At 34.6% G+C, this 13,140-nt stretch overlaps 1 protein-coding gene across 1 annotated transcript in view; it reads left to right on the forward strand.

Annotated features, from left to right (window-relative positions):
* Positions 1 to 13,140, forward strand: part of ARID1B (AT-rich interaction domain 1B) — a 545,654-nt gene that overhangs the window by 412,104 nt on the left and 120,410 nt on the right. The window contains 1 exon segment of the mRNA XM_074190057.1: positions 6,759 to 7,002. Coding sequence (XP_074046158.1) covers positions 6,759 to 7,002 — 244 coding nt within the window.

Here is a 13,140-nt window from a genome sequence, read left to right on the forward strand (position 1 = left end):
TTTCCCGCAAGATAAATGGAAGCACTGTAGCTTGAAGGTGCCTTGGTTTGAATGAGATGCAGTAAGGTCTCTCTGTTCTTTCCAGGCATCATAGATCTGATAGTCCTTATAAAAGAATAGGGTTGGTGCCCTGCTGACTAAATTGTCCTCTAGAGTAGTATTAGTTACAGAGCTTCTTTGTTAACTAGACTGAATGCTTAAAGCACTGTGGAAGTTCTCTTATTAACACATTTTTAAATAGCTCTGCATATGGATACCCTAAAGAGTGTGAATGTATCTGTATAATTTACATATAAAAGTTATGTGTGTATATAACTGGAATATAGAAATTCTATCTTTCTTTATTACTGTTCTGTTACTCAGAGGCAGTAATCATTGAAATGCTGATGTCATGTGAATAGTATGAAGGCCACTATTTTTATATTCTCCTCTTGGTATTTTCTTCAAGTAGCTTATTGAATCACAGAAATGTTTTTGATGGGTTTATGCTTGATAGATGCTCTCCTAATACTCATCTCTATTATATTTCCACCTCCCTTCCCTTTTTCTAAAATATGGTTTGGGATGTTAATATTGGTCAAAAAAAAGTGATCATTTTAGGGAAGCTGTTGCTGATTAGCATTTTTATTTTTAAATACAGAGATTTATAGGATAGTGACTTCTTAGCAGTTATTTTTTTTTTCTTTGAAATTTTTATGTTCAATTGGAAAGTTGGAGCAAAACATATAGCTAAGCCACAGGAAGCAAAAATCAAATCAAAGAATTGCACATGGAGCTGAAAACTCCAGGTTGATGCCATGTTTGAGAATAGTTTTAAATTTAAAGTTATTATTTATTATTTTTATGTTATGCTTTAAAATCAAGAATTACTTTTACATTTTTGTTACCCACGAGTTCAGGCCTTTTCTGTTACATACCTAGAAAATACCCAGTTAATTCATTTTGTCTTATTATTTACATTTATCAAATTCTATTAGCCCTAAATATTCTTCCTTTTCTTAATTTTCTCATTCTAGGGCTTCATTTTAGGAGAGCTGTTGTTAGTCAGGCTAATTTTTTTTTTCTTAAAAAATGATATGCTTTTTCAGATACTTATATAATAATGATTATGATGGAATATAATCCTATTGTTTTATAATGTGAATAATGCCATTCCAGAAATATTATTAAGTACAACTAAAGTCTGTCCTTATTACCCTCCCTCATCCGCACTGGTCCTACCCTTGAGGAGAGGTACAAGATAGCCTAGCCTGGTTCATGTTCTCAAAGTAAAACAGTGTCACATGTGTGTGCCCTTCTACTTTTATGAATGAGTTGCATCAGGTTAGTAAGGAAATCCCTTGAAGGCATGTGCTTCAAGAAATATCTGGGACCTGTCAGTCATTGTTTTCCCCTAGGGGATTAGCAAAATGAGAACTTAGAATGCAGCCTATTAAGGAGGGAAAAAATGAACTTGAGTCTTATCTGCCCTTAAACACATCAGTGTAAGAGAACAAGTAATCACATCCAGCCAATCAATTGACTTTGGTTTTGTCATGATGATCCCATGCATTTGACTTGACTGTTGAAATAAAATAAAATCATCCTACTATGTTATCTGCTGCAGATACTGCACAGTATTACAAAAAAAGCTGTTTGCAATTCTGAGAATCTGAATAGGTCAAAACTGCAGTTAAACTGAAGTATCCATAGAAAATATATTATTTTACCAACTCTATGTGTGCAGATTCATGCATCTAATATGCCCTGAACAGAAATTTCTACGCACTTTATCTGTATGAGTTCTGAAAAACTGATTCCATTCGCCCAGTTTTATTTTGGAAGCTTGATATGATGCTATATCGAGGAGTGATATTTTGAATCGACACTGTTTCTGCTACATTTGTTATTCATAGCAACAGTTACCATTTGACTCTGCTAAAGATTGCCCTCTATTTTACTTAGAAAAGTATTACTCTTCCTAATACAAGATATTCTTGTGTCTCTATAAGTATACTATAGCAAATATTGGTCTTGGAAGATTTTCACCAACTAAATCACCACAAAGTTTTTTTTTTATTTAAATCAACGGAAGTTTTACTTTAAAACAGGCTATATAGCATAAGCAACAATAGCAGGTAGAAAGTTGAGGAATCTGGAAACAGGATTCTAGTTCTGCTTTGACTTAATAAGACTGTGAAATTAGGACAATTTCTTTCTCCCAATTTCCTTTGGCTATATCCTAGTTCTCACTGTCTTCTCCATTTCCTAGCTCTACCACCTTCAAGGAATACCTGAATTTAATGTAGAGGCTTCAGGATTTATAGCAACATCATTGTGCCATAATAATGCACTTTTTAAAATACAGAGAAACTTGGGAAGACCTTAAAGCACTGGTTCAAAATAAAATAAACAGAATCAGGAAAATGATCTATAAGGTGAAAACAGAAAACAGAAATAGAACAGAATATTGAACCTAAAATTGAAAGACAAAGGAGTAGGGACTATGAATGGGGAATAGTACATGGATACACGGGCACTGTGAAATAGTTTTACTCATCTGCATGTAATTTTGTATTCTTCATTTCAAGGACTCGCTGGAGAGAGAAGACTATATATGAAAATGAAAGTGATAAAAACAAAATTTTTAAAAATATTTTTGACAGAAAAAAACAAGATACTTATGTGCTTAATTAAGTATGTACCCTTCCACTTGGATGCTTGTAGTTAGTGTCAGTTATTCATACCTTAGTCCTTTGGTAGGACTTTGTTCCAAACTGATCCCTTCATACAATTGAGGAAATCTGAGATCCAACAAATTTTAATTACTTGCCTATGTGATGCAACCAGTTAGTTTCAGAACCAGAAAGCAGGTGAATTGACTTCTCATCGAATTATTTTTGCTGTATGATAATACATAAACGTCTTACTACCGAGTAAGGGAATTTGCAGTGTCAGATTATAAACAGTTGGATGAATAACTGTATTCTAGTTATTCACTTGTCTTAGTTTGGGCTTAATGCATTAAACATTTCCTTCCAGCTTCTCCATATTTTTATTTTCTCTTCCTACCCAGAAACCTTTTTTCCTACCTTCTTTTTATCACTGTCCTTTTTAGGAAGAGAGAAAAATCCTATTCTTTCCTAGTCCACCATACTTTCATCACCAGGCTTAGACTAAGCATATTTTATGTCTCTGGAATTCTCACCTACCCTATCCCAGTGATATGGGGTGGGGTCCATGACTGGGGAGGCAGGAACAGTATCAGAATTAGGATTTATGCTGTGTGAGGATAACAGAGATGACACTGACTGCCTTACCCAGAGGTTAAAATCAAGATTAACAATACTAAATATTTTATACACATAACTGAAATGCACCATCTAGACTATGAGCACATGTAATAAAATGAGCATATGTAATAACAGAGTCTATAAACATTACACAGAGAAATAGCAACAGACGGGCACTTATTGTCCAGATTCAACCCAGTTTATTGTGCAACCTAAGGTGAGATACAGCTCTCTGCTACCTCACCTCATGTCTTTCTGAGGTTAAAATTCACAAATTAAGCTGTTTTTGTTCGTGAAAATAACATAGTTCGTTAGGGATTGGGCAATTTGAGGTGAGGTGAGGTATAGCTCACCCTCTGCCTCACTTAGTGTCTTTCCCCATAGTTGAGGCTAAAATATGCAAATTTAGCTGTTTTTGTCTATGAAAATGACTGAAAGCATGCAGAAATTGCATATATAACAGATCAGTGAGCATGTATTAACATTTATTTTATCATCATTGTTTTACTTTCTGTGCTGTTAGGGAAGGCTGTGTCTCTTCTGCTCCTGGCCACATGTCCTTTTCTCTTCCAACCCCCTGCCCCCATCTATTTACTTCTTTTGAGCTTCAAATCAACATTTTCCCACTCAAAGCCAATTCTCCCAACAGAAATTTCCTAAGAAAATTGCTCCCTCTTTACATCCTCCCCCAGTCCTAATCATGTAGATATGGCTTTCTCAGTTTAGTTTGCCTTGACCAAACTCCCATCTTGTTACACAGCTTTGACTCTCTAGCTTTCTCTCTTTTTTTTTGCCTGTTTTTGCCTAGTCTTGCCTTTAATACTTTTTTTTTTTTAGATTTTTGCAAGGCAAACAGGGTTAAGTGGCTTGCCCAAGGCCACACAGCTAGGTAATTATTAAGTGTCTGAAGTCGGATTTGAACTCAGGTACTCCTGACTCCAGGGCCGGTGCTCTATCCACTGTGCCACCTAGCTGCCCCCCTTTAATACTTTTAATAACTAGGTTGATTACCCTTTATATTTTTACTTGACCACATCAATTGTACTATGTCCCATTCTTCATATCTTATTTTAGGAGATTACAGTATTGACAGGCTACATAGTATTGAGTTGGTAACAAGATTCATAATCTTGGCTAATGTGGAATACCATCTACATGTTTTATCTTTGATATATGCAGATGGGAGGCAAAAGATAGATAATTCTTAAATATGTGAATGTCTGACTGATGGAAAAGAATTAGATTTTTTCCATCTTGGCTGTCATTGGAGAACTTAGATCCAAACAGTAGAAGTTTCTAGGACTATGATAATTTACCTTCCCTTTTCTAGACATCCTTTCCTAATTCTGAACTAAGAGAAGGGGACTAGGTGAGAAATGGTATTGGCAGGATCAGGAGAGAATTTGGTGGGAAAATAACACTTTATCTAACTCCTTAAATTGTGCTTTATAAGACTTAAGCAGTTATATAAATGTGAGTTCTTGACAAAATTGCTTGTAAAATTTTCCCATTAGTTTCAAAATTAAAATACTTTATATTGTTTTGAACTTATCTAAAATTGCATTTGGTAATTTATACCAAAACATATAGAACTGTGGATCAAGTACCAACCCTGGAATCAGGAGGACCTCTGTTCAAATCCAAACCTTTATTAGCTGTGTGATCCTGGGCAAGTCACTTAACTCATTTGTCTGTTTCCTCATCAGTAAAATAAACTGGAAAAGAAAATGTTTAAACCACTCCAGTATCTTTGCCAAGAAAAATCTCAAATGTGGTCAGGGAGAGAGTCCTTAAGACAACAACACAAATACAAAAAAAAAAAAAATGTGCAGGCACTTTCAATGAAAAGTTAAACTAGACAGCATATTAAAACTTTGCCATATTACTAAAGTAAAGATCTTCCTTCATTAAGGAATGCACTTAAGGGATCCTTCAAAACCACAAATAGTCAAGATTTTAACTCTAGCCAAGTGCTTAATAATTTGAATGAAAAATCTTTTGTCCACACACCTCATGTACCATAACAAGACTGGTTTATTTCTCCAGAGCTGTATATTGCAAGAAATTAATACTATCAAGTCCATAAATAAAATATAAGTAAAAACTCATTAAAAAGAACTCTTGGGACATCATAGTTGTTCTGTTGTAATGGATTTTTTTTTCATTCAATGAATGAATAGCTAATAGTTACTTTACTAGTCTTTATGTCCTAAAGACAAAATAGAAGTGATGCTTTCTCTCTTGGGTAGTTAATTAGCAAGTAAAAAGAAGTTTATTGACCCCCTAAGTTTGGGAAAATAGATGTTATCTAACTTTTACACACCCAATCTTTCTCTTCTAGATTTTTTTTTTGTTGAGTAGCCTGAGAATTTAAATGGATTTGATTTAGTTGGCTAAACAGTTTGAAATGGGGAGAAGTGATTTGAAGGATAATTGCTACTTGAGGACAAAAACAAAACCATTGATTGTTTTGCTTTCCTTTTCCTACCTAAAGTGTAAACAGTTGTTTTGTTCTGATTGTTGTGTAGCCCAGAACTAGGGAATATACATGTGCTTTAAAAAAGCATAATTTCCCTGGACCAGATACTAAGCTTTAGAGATACTTTTGTTTCACAGAGCTCTTCTTTCTAGTGGTATTTATCATAATACTGGTTTGACTTTAACATTAGATAACATGCTTTGCTGATCCAACAAAATGAGATGGCCAAAATAGTGATACAAATCTGAGTTGATTTGGAATTATTTTGGCCTCAATAAGAGTGCAACAAAATCTCCAGAATTTACAGGTTCATTTTATATATATTTATCCCCAAAATAGCATCTTTTAAGCAGTTTTTTAATTACTTAAAATATTCAGAAGTTCTCACCTTTCCACTCAGTCAACCAACAAGCCTTTATCTAGTGACTTCTAATTGCTTGCTGTTTGAGGCTCTGGGAATTACTAACATTTGGGAAGAAAAAAAGGTCTTGTGTATGAGATAACACTCACTGAACTTTGATGGAAACCTAGATATCTCTAAAAGGGGAGGAGAGGAAGGAATTATATTACAGGATAGGGGGATAGTGTGTGCAAAGGCACAAAACAGGAGGTTGAATGTGACATTTAAAGATCATTAAGTAGCCACTTTGTGTGGAACATACAGAGTTCATGAAAAGGAAGGACATGGAATAAACCTGGCAAAGTTTATGGAATGCTGTCTTATTATACTTAAGTTGTTTCATTAAACTAAACACTCAAAGAGCAATCAATACTCAAGAATGGTTCCTAGAATAAAAGGGATCAGCTGACTTTGAAAGAAATGGTCACATTCTTATTGATATAACTCTTGTGACCTATTAATATCTTTAGTTGACAAAACTTTGGGTGATTGCTATTTCAAAAAATCTTTAATAGATATGAATTCTTTAGGGGAATTTGGATTGGGCACCGAATAGGCAGTTTTTGATGACATTAATTCATATTTTCTCTATTTTCCCTTTACTCAGGATTTATCTGGCTCAATCGATGACCTGCCTACTGGAACAGAAGCAACATTGAGTTCAGCTGTGAGTGCATCAGGCTCCACTAGTAGCCAAGGGGATCAGAGCAATCCTGCACAGTCACCCTTCTCTCCTCATGCTTCCCCCCATCTTTCCAGTATCCCAGGGGGCCCATCACCTTCCCCTGTGGGCTCTCCCGTCGGGAGCAACCAGTCAAGATCGGGCCCAATTTCTCCTGCAAGTATTCCAGGTATTACTAATTTATTATGATTTAACTTGGATAACAGAACTGGATCTGGTCTTAGTGACTTAGAACCATTAGCTCCCCATCAATGAAAAACATTGCAATAATCTATTTTGGGGTCAAAATGTCTCAGTGGTATGACAGAGAATTGATGCCCAGTTCCACAGTATCACTAATAGTCATTTAAAGTCCCCACTTCCCCAGTAATTGAGTTAAATAACTTTTCTCCTTTAATGTTTCTCAGTTTCCATGTTTGATTGCTCTGTCAAAGCTAAATAATCTTCCTTTCTGCCTACATACGTCTTTACAGTATTTTTGCTGAATTCGAACACTATCTCAGCAAATTCCACTAAACTAAAATGTTAACCAGTGGGTTTGTTTTTATGACTCTTATTTCAGTATACAATGTTGCGTTTATTTCCAAAAACCTTATAAGTTCCTGCGTTTAGTAGTATATTAATTCATTCATTGAAATATATTTGAAAGTTCTTTTCTAATGAATAGTCCTACCTTATACTTCTTAGTGTCTCATGCAGTTTCTTAGAAATGCAGTTGTTTTATTAGTCAACCAATTTTCCATTATTAGGTATGTGAACCAATTTTTTTTTTCATAAGTCAGCAAGCATTTAGTAAGTGCTTACTCTTGGCCAAGTACTGTGTGTACCATGCTAAGCCCTGAAGGATAAAAACAAAAAACCCAAAATAATTTAAGAAACTCACATTCTAATGGTTGATTCACCATGGAAATAACTATATATACATACCTAATACCTGTGGTGTAAATGGAAGCTTTATTTTGGTATAGTTCATTATATCAGCTATAAATTTAACATCATTTTAAAATATATATATACACACATATACATGCATATATGTGTACACATACATATATTTTTTCGGCTAAAGTGATATAGGTAGATATATAATGGAGCATATTTGTTTACTCTTGTGAATTTATCCTTGATTTCTTTCTGAATTTATTGATGGATATTGATCGATAACTTTTAATAGGATTTTACCTAGGATAAACTTTCTTAAAGCCTGTGTTCAGATTTTATTTGTTTATTTCATTCATTCATTTTTTTTTTACTCCATTGTGCCTCCATTGTGAAGTTTCTTAGGATATTTTTTTAAATGATTTTATCTTCCACAAAGAATGACATTTTGAAACACTAAAGGTCAGTGTATAAGGAGCAGTAACGTAAATGAAACTTAGGGTGGACAGCTATTTTGCTTAATTTAAAGAGCTCTATTTTCAGTCAGTATAACCATTAATGTAACATTTTGCATACAACTTTCCATAATACATATATTTTTCAAATTCTTTTTAAAAAAAAATTCCTACTTTACTTTTCATTCATTGGTTATTGATTTATGTAACATTAAATTTGGGCACCTAGAAAAAAAGTTCTCCACCAACATTTTATTGACAAAAGATCCATCTGGCATAGAGTTTTATCATAGCTAAACACTAGCTTTCCTCCTTAATAAAGTTATTTTTCCTAATGACCAAGTGATTTTTTTTTAAGTAGTATAGTTAGAGAGCAGCCAGTCCATTAATAAGCTGCAAGTAGCATCTTTTATTTTAGTGATAGCTGGTACCAGGAAACCAAGTTCTTCTTGTTATTTCTAAGATTGGAGATACTGCTCTGAAAAAGTCTTTTATCTGGAACAAAACCATTTCAAAAAAACAACTTTTCAGTCCTCTATAACTTCTTCCATGTGAGGACCCCACCACTACCAAAAGAGCTTTTAAAGTGGTCTTTGAACATTTCTGTGGCCAAAAATTCCATCACTATATATGGGCTTTAACCTTCTGACAGACAATCCTCTCCAAAGTCTGCTGATTTCCCGAGGGTCACTTTTTCACCAGCATGAGTCATCTTGAGGCTGCTTTGAGAGATTTCACTTCTTTGAATGGGTTCTTTTGAAATGCAAGGCAATTGTTGATTCTTTTTCTTCACAACACATGCCCTTCCAAGCTTGGCATCTCTATTTTGGCAAACATAAGCTCTGATTTGAAATTTCCTGAATGTAGGAAATCAGGTAGGAAGTGCTCCATTTCATATTTTTCAAGGAAAAACATTGTTTCAGGTAAATTTTTGAATTCTTAAATTCTCTATGTTATTGAACTCAGGGTTTAACCTATTGCATTTTTTTGAAAGCATAAAAAATCCAAATCATCTTGGATTCTATGAATGACGGTTGTTAGCTGGTATACTCTAGTTCTATCAAAAGAATTTTATTGCAAGTTAATAAATACTTTAGAGTTGTTTTTTCCTCTGTATGTAAAATCTTGCTCTATATACTGTATATCCAGCAGAAGTACAAAAAATAAATTGGTATTTTCCATATAGTTTACTTATTTCCTAACTTGGAAGTAAGGGACTAAAATAGTACAGTAGTCACATAATAATTTTCTGGGAAAGGATATGATAAAGAAGGTACTGTAGGCAGGTCAGGACAGAAATCTTTATAATATTGAAAAAATATTAAGATCTTTGCTAATGCTTGCCTATTTGAGATTTCGTAACTACTATCTATGCACTAAAACTCAAGTTGAAGCTATATAGTAACCACCAATCTGAAGTAATTATAGCTACGGAGAAAAATCTCTTCCACATATTTTAAGAGTATTAATTATATTTAATCAATATTGGTAATATGGAGAAGCAATGAGGTATTATGGATAGAGTGCAAGTGAGTCTGTAGAGCTCAGCTTCTGCCCTGACTCTGATAAACTAAACTAGCTGATTAGCTGATCTTCGGCCAATCACTTATTCTTTCAGTGCCTTCCTATACAAATCTTTCAGAGATCTTGCCAGACTCCATCAGTGGAAGGAGATTCCATGTACAAATGGAGCTCCCTACTCTGATAAAATCTCTAGTCCTAAGGCCACTACCCATAACTGAAGATATTCAGTGTACCTTCACATTTCTCATAACTCAGAGTGGTCTCATTTCATGTCAGATTCTATTTCTCTATTGTTGCTGGTATCTTTTCTCTCTATCCTTCTCTTTGGCAGTCTCCAACAACATGAAATGTTGAATATGTGGAAATGAAATCTACCCTCAGAAATTCTTAAATCCATCTGATTAGACTGATGTAGAAGTGTTTTTCTTCTCCCATTTTCACTTTCCACTCTTATATCTTCATTGTTGCCTTTTTAAAACAGTAGAGTAGTTCTTCATTAATAAAATGAGAATCATATTCTGGGGACCCTATATTTATATAAGATGCTGCTTTATAAGCATTTTATTATAGTTAATTTGTCCCTTTTTATTCCCTTTCCACTTTCTTTCTTCCTTTCCATTCCTGGTCCCTCGCACATATATCTACCCCACCTCGATTTTGTTTTTTCTGACCTCACTTCTATCCCATTACCTCCCACTCTATCTTGCTACAGCCTCTCCGTGTGACACAGATTGGCTCTTTCAATCATTGTCTCTCCAGCAAGTCATTGTAAAATGAGCAGCTGTTAGGTAGCTGATAGCTGTGATGAGGAAAAGCCAAAATATTGGAGAGGATTTTTCCTGGGAAGACCATTTGAATAAAGGTGTTGCTTTCCCAGGGTTCCTTGGAAAAGAACCATCATTTTCTCCATCTCTGCTCTGTGTAAATAAAAATTGACAACTAATGAGCAACATCACAAAGGTAGATAAACAAACCATCTACAATAAAGCATCTCAATCAGTTGATTCTGTTCAGTCCCTTTTTAAACTGTTTCTCCACCCACTGCAAATTTGCCCTCCTAGATTGCCTTCTGACAAATATTTCAAGTTTCATGGGAATTGCCACTATGATGCACTTGCATAAGGATTGGCATTGGCATCTCCCTAACTCAGTGGGGCATTTCCTTCCTGCATTCCTTTTGAAAAGCAGGATGGAGCTTTTCTATGGTAAGTAGCCACATGGATCAGCTGCCTTTGTTTGCACATTACTGATCTCCAGCATTGTAGCCATCTATAGTTGGGGGAGGTACAGAAATCTGCTTCTGACTGTTTCATTTACACATGTATTTAAAAAGAGAAATGCATGTGGTGGAAAATTCTTGCATTGACTTTTTTTTTCTTCCCTTCCCTCTCTTCCCTCCTCCCAATCTCTTAATCTCCCTCCTTCATATTGTGGTGAAATTCATCTGGGGATTGAAATTACAGCTTCTCTAGTCTTAACATTTCTTATTAGAATTACAGTTGAAGAAAATGGGCTTAATTAAATTAAGCTGCCCAAATTCTTAATGTAGTGCTCTTTTTTATATGGGTGCCACATATTGGTTTCTTTGTAAGAAATTCTTTTCTTCCATAACTTTTTTCGTGCTCCTCAGATTGTAGCTCAGACCTCTCGGGATTATTTTTTGTTAAGGAGCAGGAGCTGTGGCTGCCTTTTTATTTGGTAGGGGTCTTACCCTGCACCTTATTCTACCTATCAGATTCACCGAAGCTGACGCAGCACATCAACATGCACTGCTGCTGCCAGAAGATTTAGTGGATGTTAATTTCACTTGTCTTGCCTCCTGTGCCAAGCGTTCCAGTTTACTAACAAAGCAAAAATGTAAATAAGTCCAACAATTTTTTTATTTTTATTTTATTGGCCAAAGGCTTTTGTCAGCTTTTTTTCTCTCCTGTGCCATGTAAGCAGCAACAGTGTTTAAATATTAAGAAGGGTGAGGGTACTGTGGGAGATTGCTGATGGGCCAGGCAAGTATTAACCCATCAGTGTCCAATAGAATTTTTTGGATGTTCTCCCACCATTTTTCTTTTTAAAAATCGAAAGGAATTTTAAATTACTCTTGATAATTTATCATATATGTTACAGGTAGAAAGTAATAACCTTATGGTCTTTCTTTTTAGAATTCCCCCCCCTCCAAATTTTGTTCCCCTGCCTCTTTTTCCTCCTTAGCTTTTGACATTAGCATCGGATCAAATTTTAGATGAAGTCAGAAGATTCAGTGACCATTGTGTAATTTTTAAAATAAAAGTAGATGTCTTGATTCACTATTAATAAATGTATTTTTCATATTTTTATTTGTATTTTACCTATTCTGCACATAAATAGAATGATTGAGCATAGAGACTAATCAAAAGCAGCACATTCCCTAACATCATAAGAAAGTGTGTTGTTTTATTACTTAATCTATATGACAAATCTGCTTTCTGTACATAATATCTTTATAGTCATACATAAAACATTTTCCCCAGCATAGTAGGAAAAAAAAACAAGTTTTTAAAAATTTTACGTTTCCTCTTTGATTCTTTGTTTTCCCTTTTATTGAAAGATCACTCCATTCCCTATATTCCTTTCTGCCTTCTTCTGTGACTTGATGATTAAGAATCAGAACTATCAGAGTAGATTAAAGAATTGTGACAGAGCAGTGAATATATGATATGATTATGAGAAATGTAAGGGAGCCTGAAGAAAAAAAGAATATTGGTATGAACACTTGTCCTTTCCATGGTTTATTCTGAGTCCACTAATCTTAGTTGGACTTGGGTGAAATATGTATGTCTCTCTCCCCCCCAACTCACACTCCTACCCCCTCACCTCTGTCTATGCATGTAATACATAGAATGAAGATAAAATTTAACTTTGTACTCCCTACTATTTCCAAAAAATTTCAACTTGTTTGTTCATTTCTCAAGCTAAAATATTATAAATGCTAAAGATTCTTATCCCCATTAGAATGAATATGCCAAAGGTGGTACCACTAGTTACTTTACACTGTTAGTCTCTATATGAACTTAACAGAGGGGATCAATTCCTGGCTGGGGAGATAAACAGAGTCAGCATGTTAGCTGACCATGATATTCTTTATCCACCTGAGCAAAATCTTAGGTGGCTACAAACATGAACTGAGGAGAGCGTTATTAACGAAATTGTTGCCATCATTAATAATTTGCCACTCTTTCCATTCAAATATTCAACCAGCACTTTTCTTTCCTTTTTTGTAAAAATCCTCTTTTTTAACAAGTGAGGTAAAATAGCAATCTACAAATACAAACAGGAAAGCATTCTGGTTATAAAGCTAATTCTTTTGGTTAATTTGACATTCAGACAAGCAGGCACTAGAGAGATGTTTAATGGAAAAGAGAAAAATGAATACCAGTTAAGAGTCAGTCATAGGCCAAAGTGAACAGGAAGGTTTT

The sequence above is a fragment of the Macrotis lagotis genome, chromosome 5 (assembly GCF_037893015.1).
Source record: "Macrotis lagotis isolate mMagLag1 chromosome 5, bilby.v1.9.chrom.fasta, whole genome shotgun sequence".
Classification (NCBI taxonomy): domain Eukaryota; kingdom Metazoa; phylum Chordata; class Mammalia; order Peramelemorphia; family Peramelidae; genus Macrotis; species Macrotis lagotis.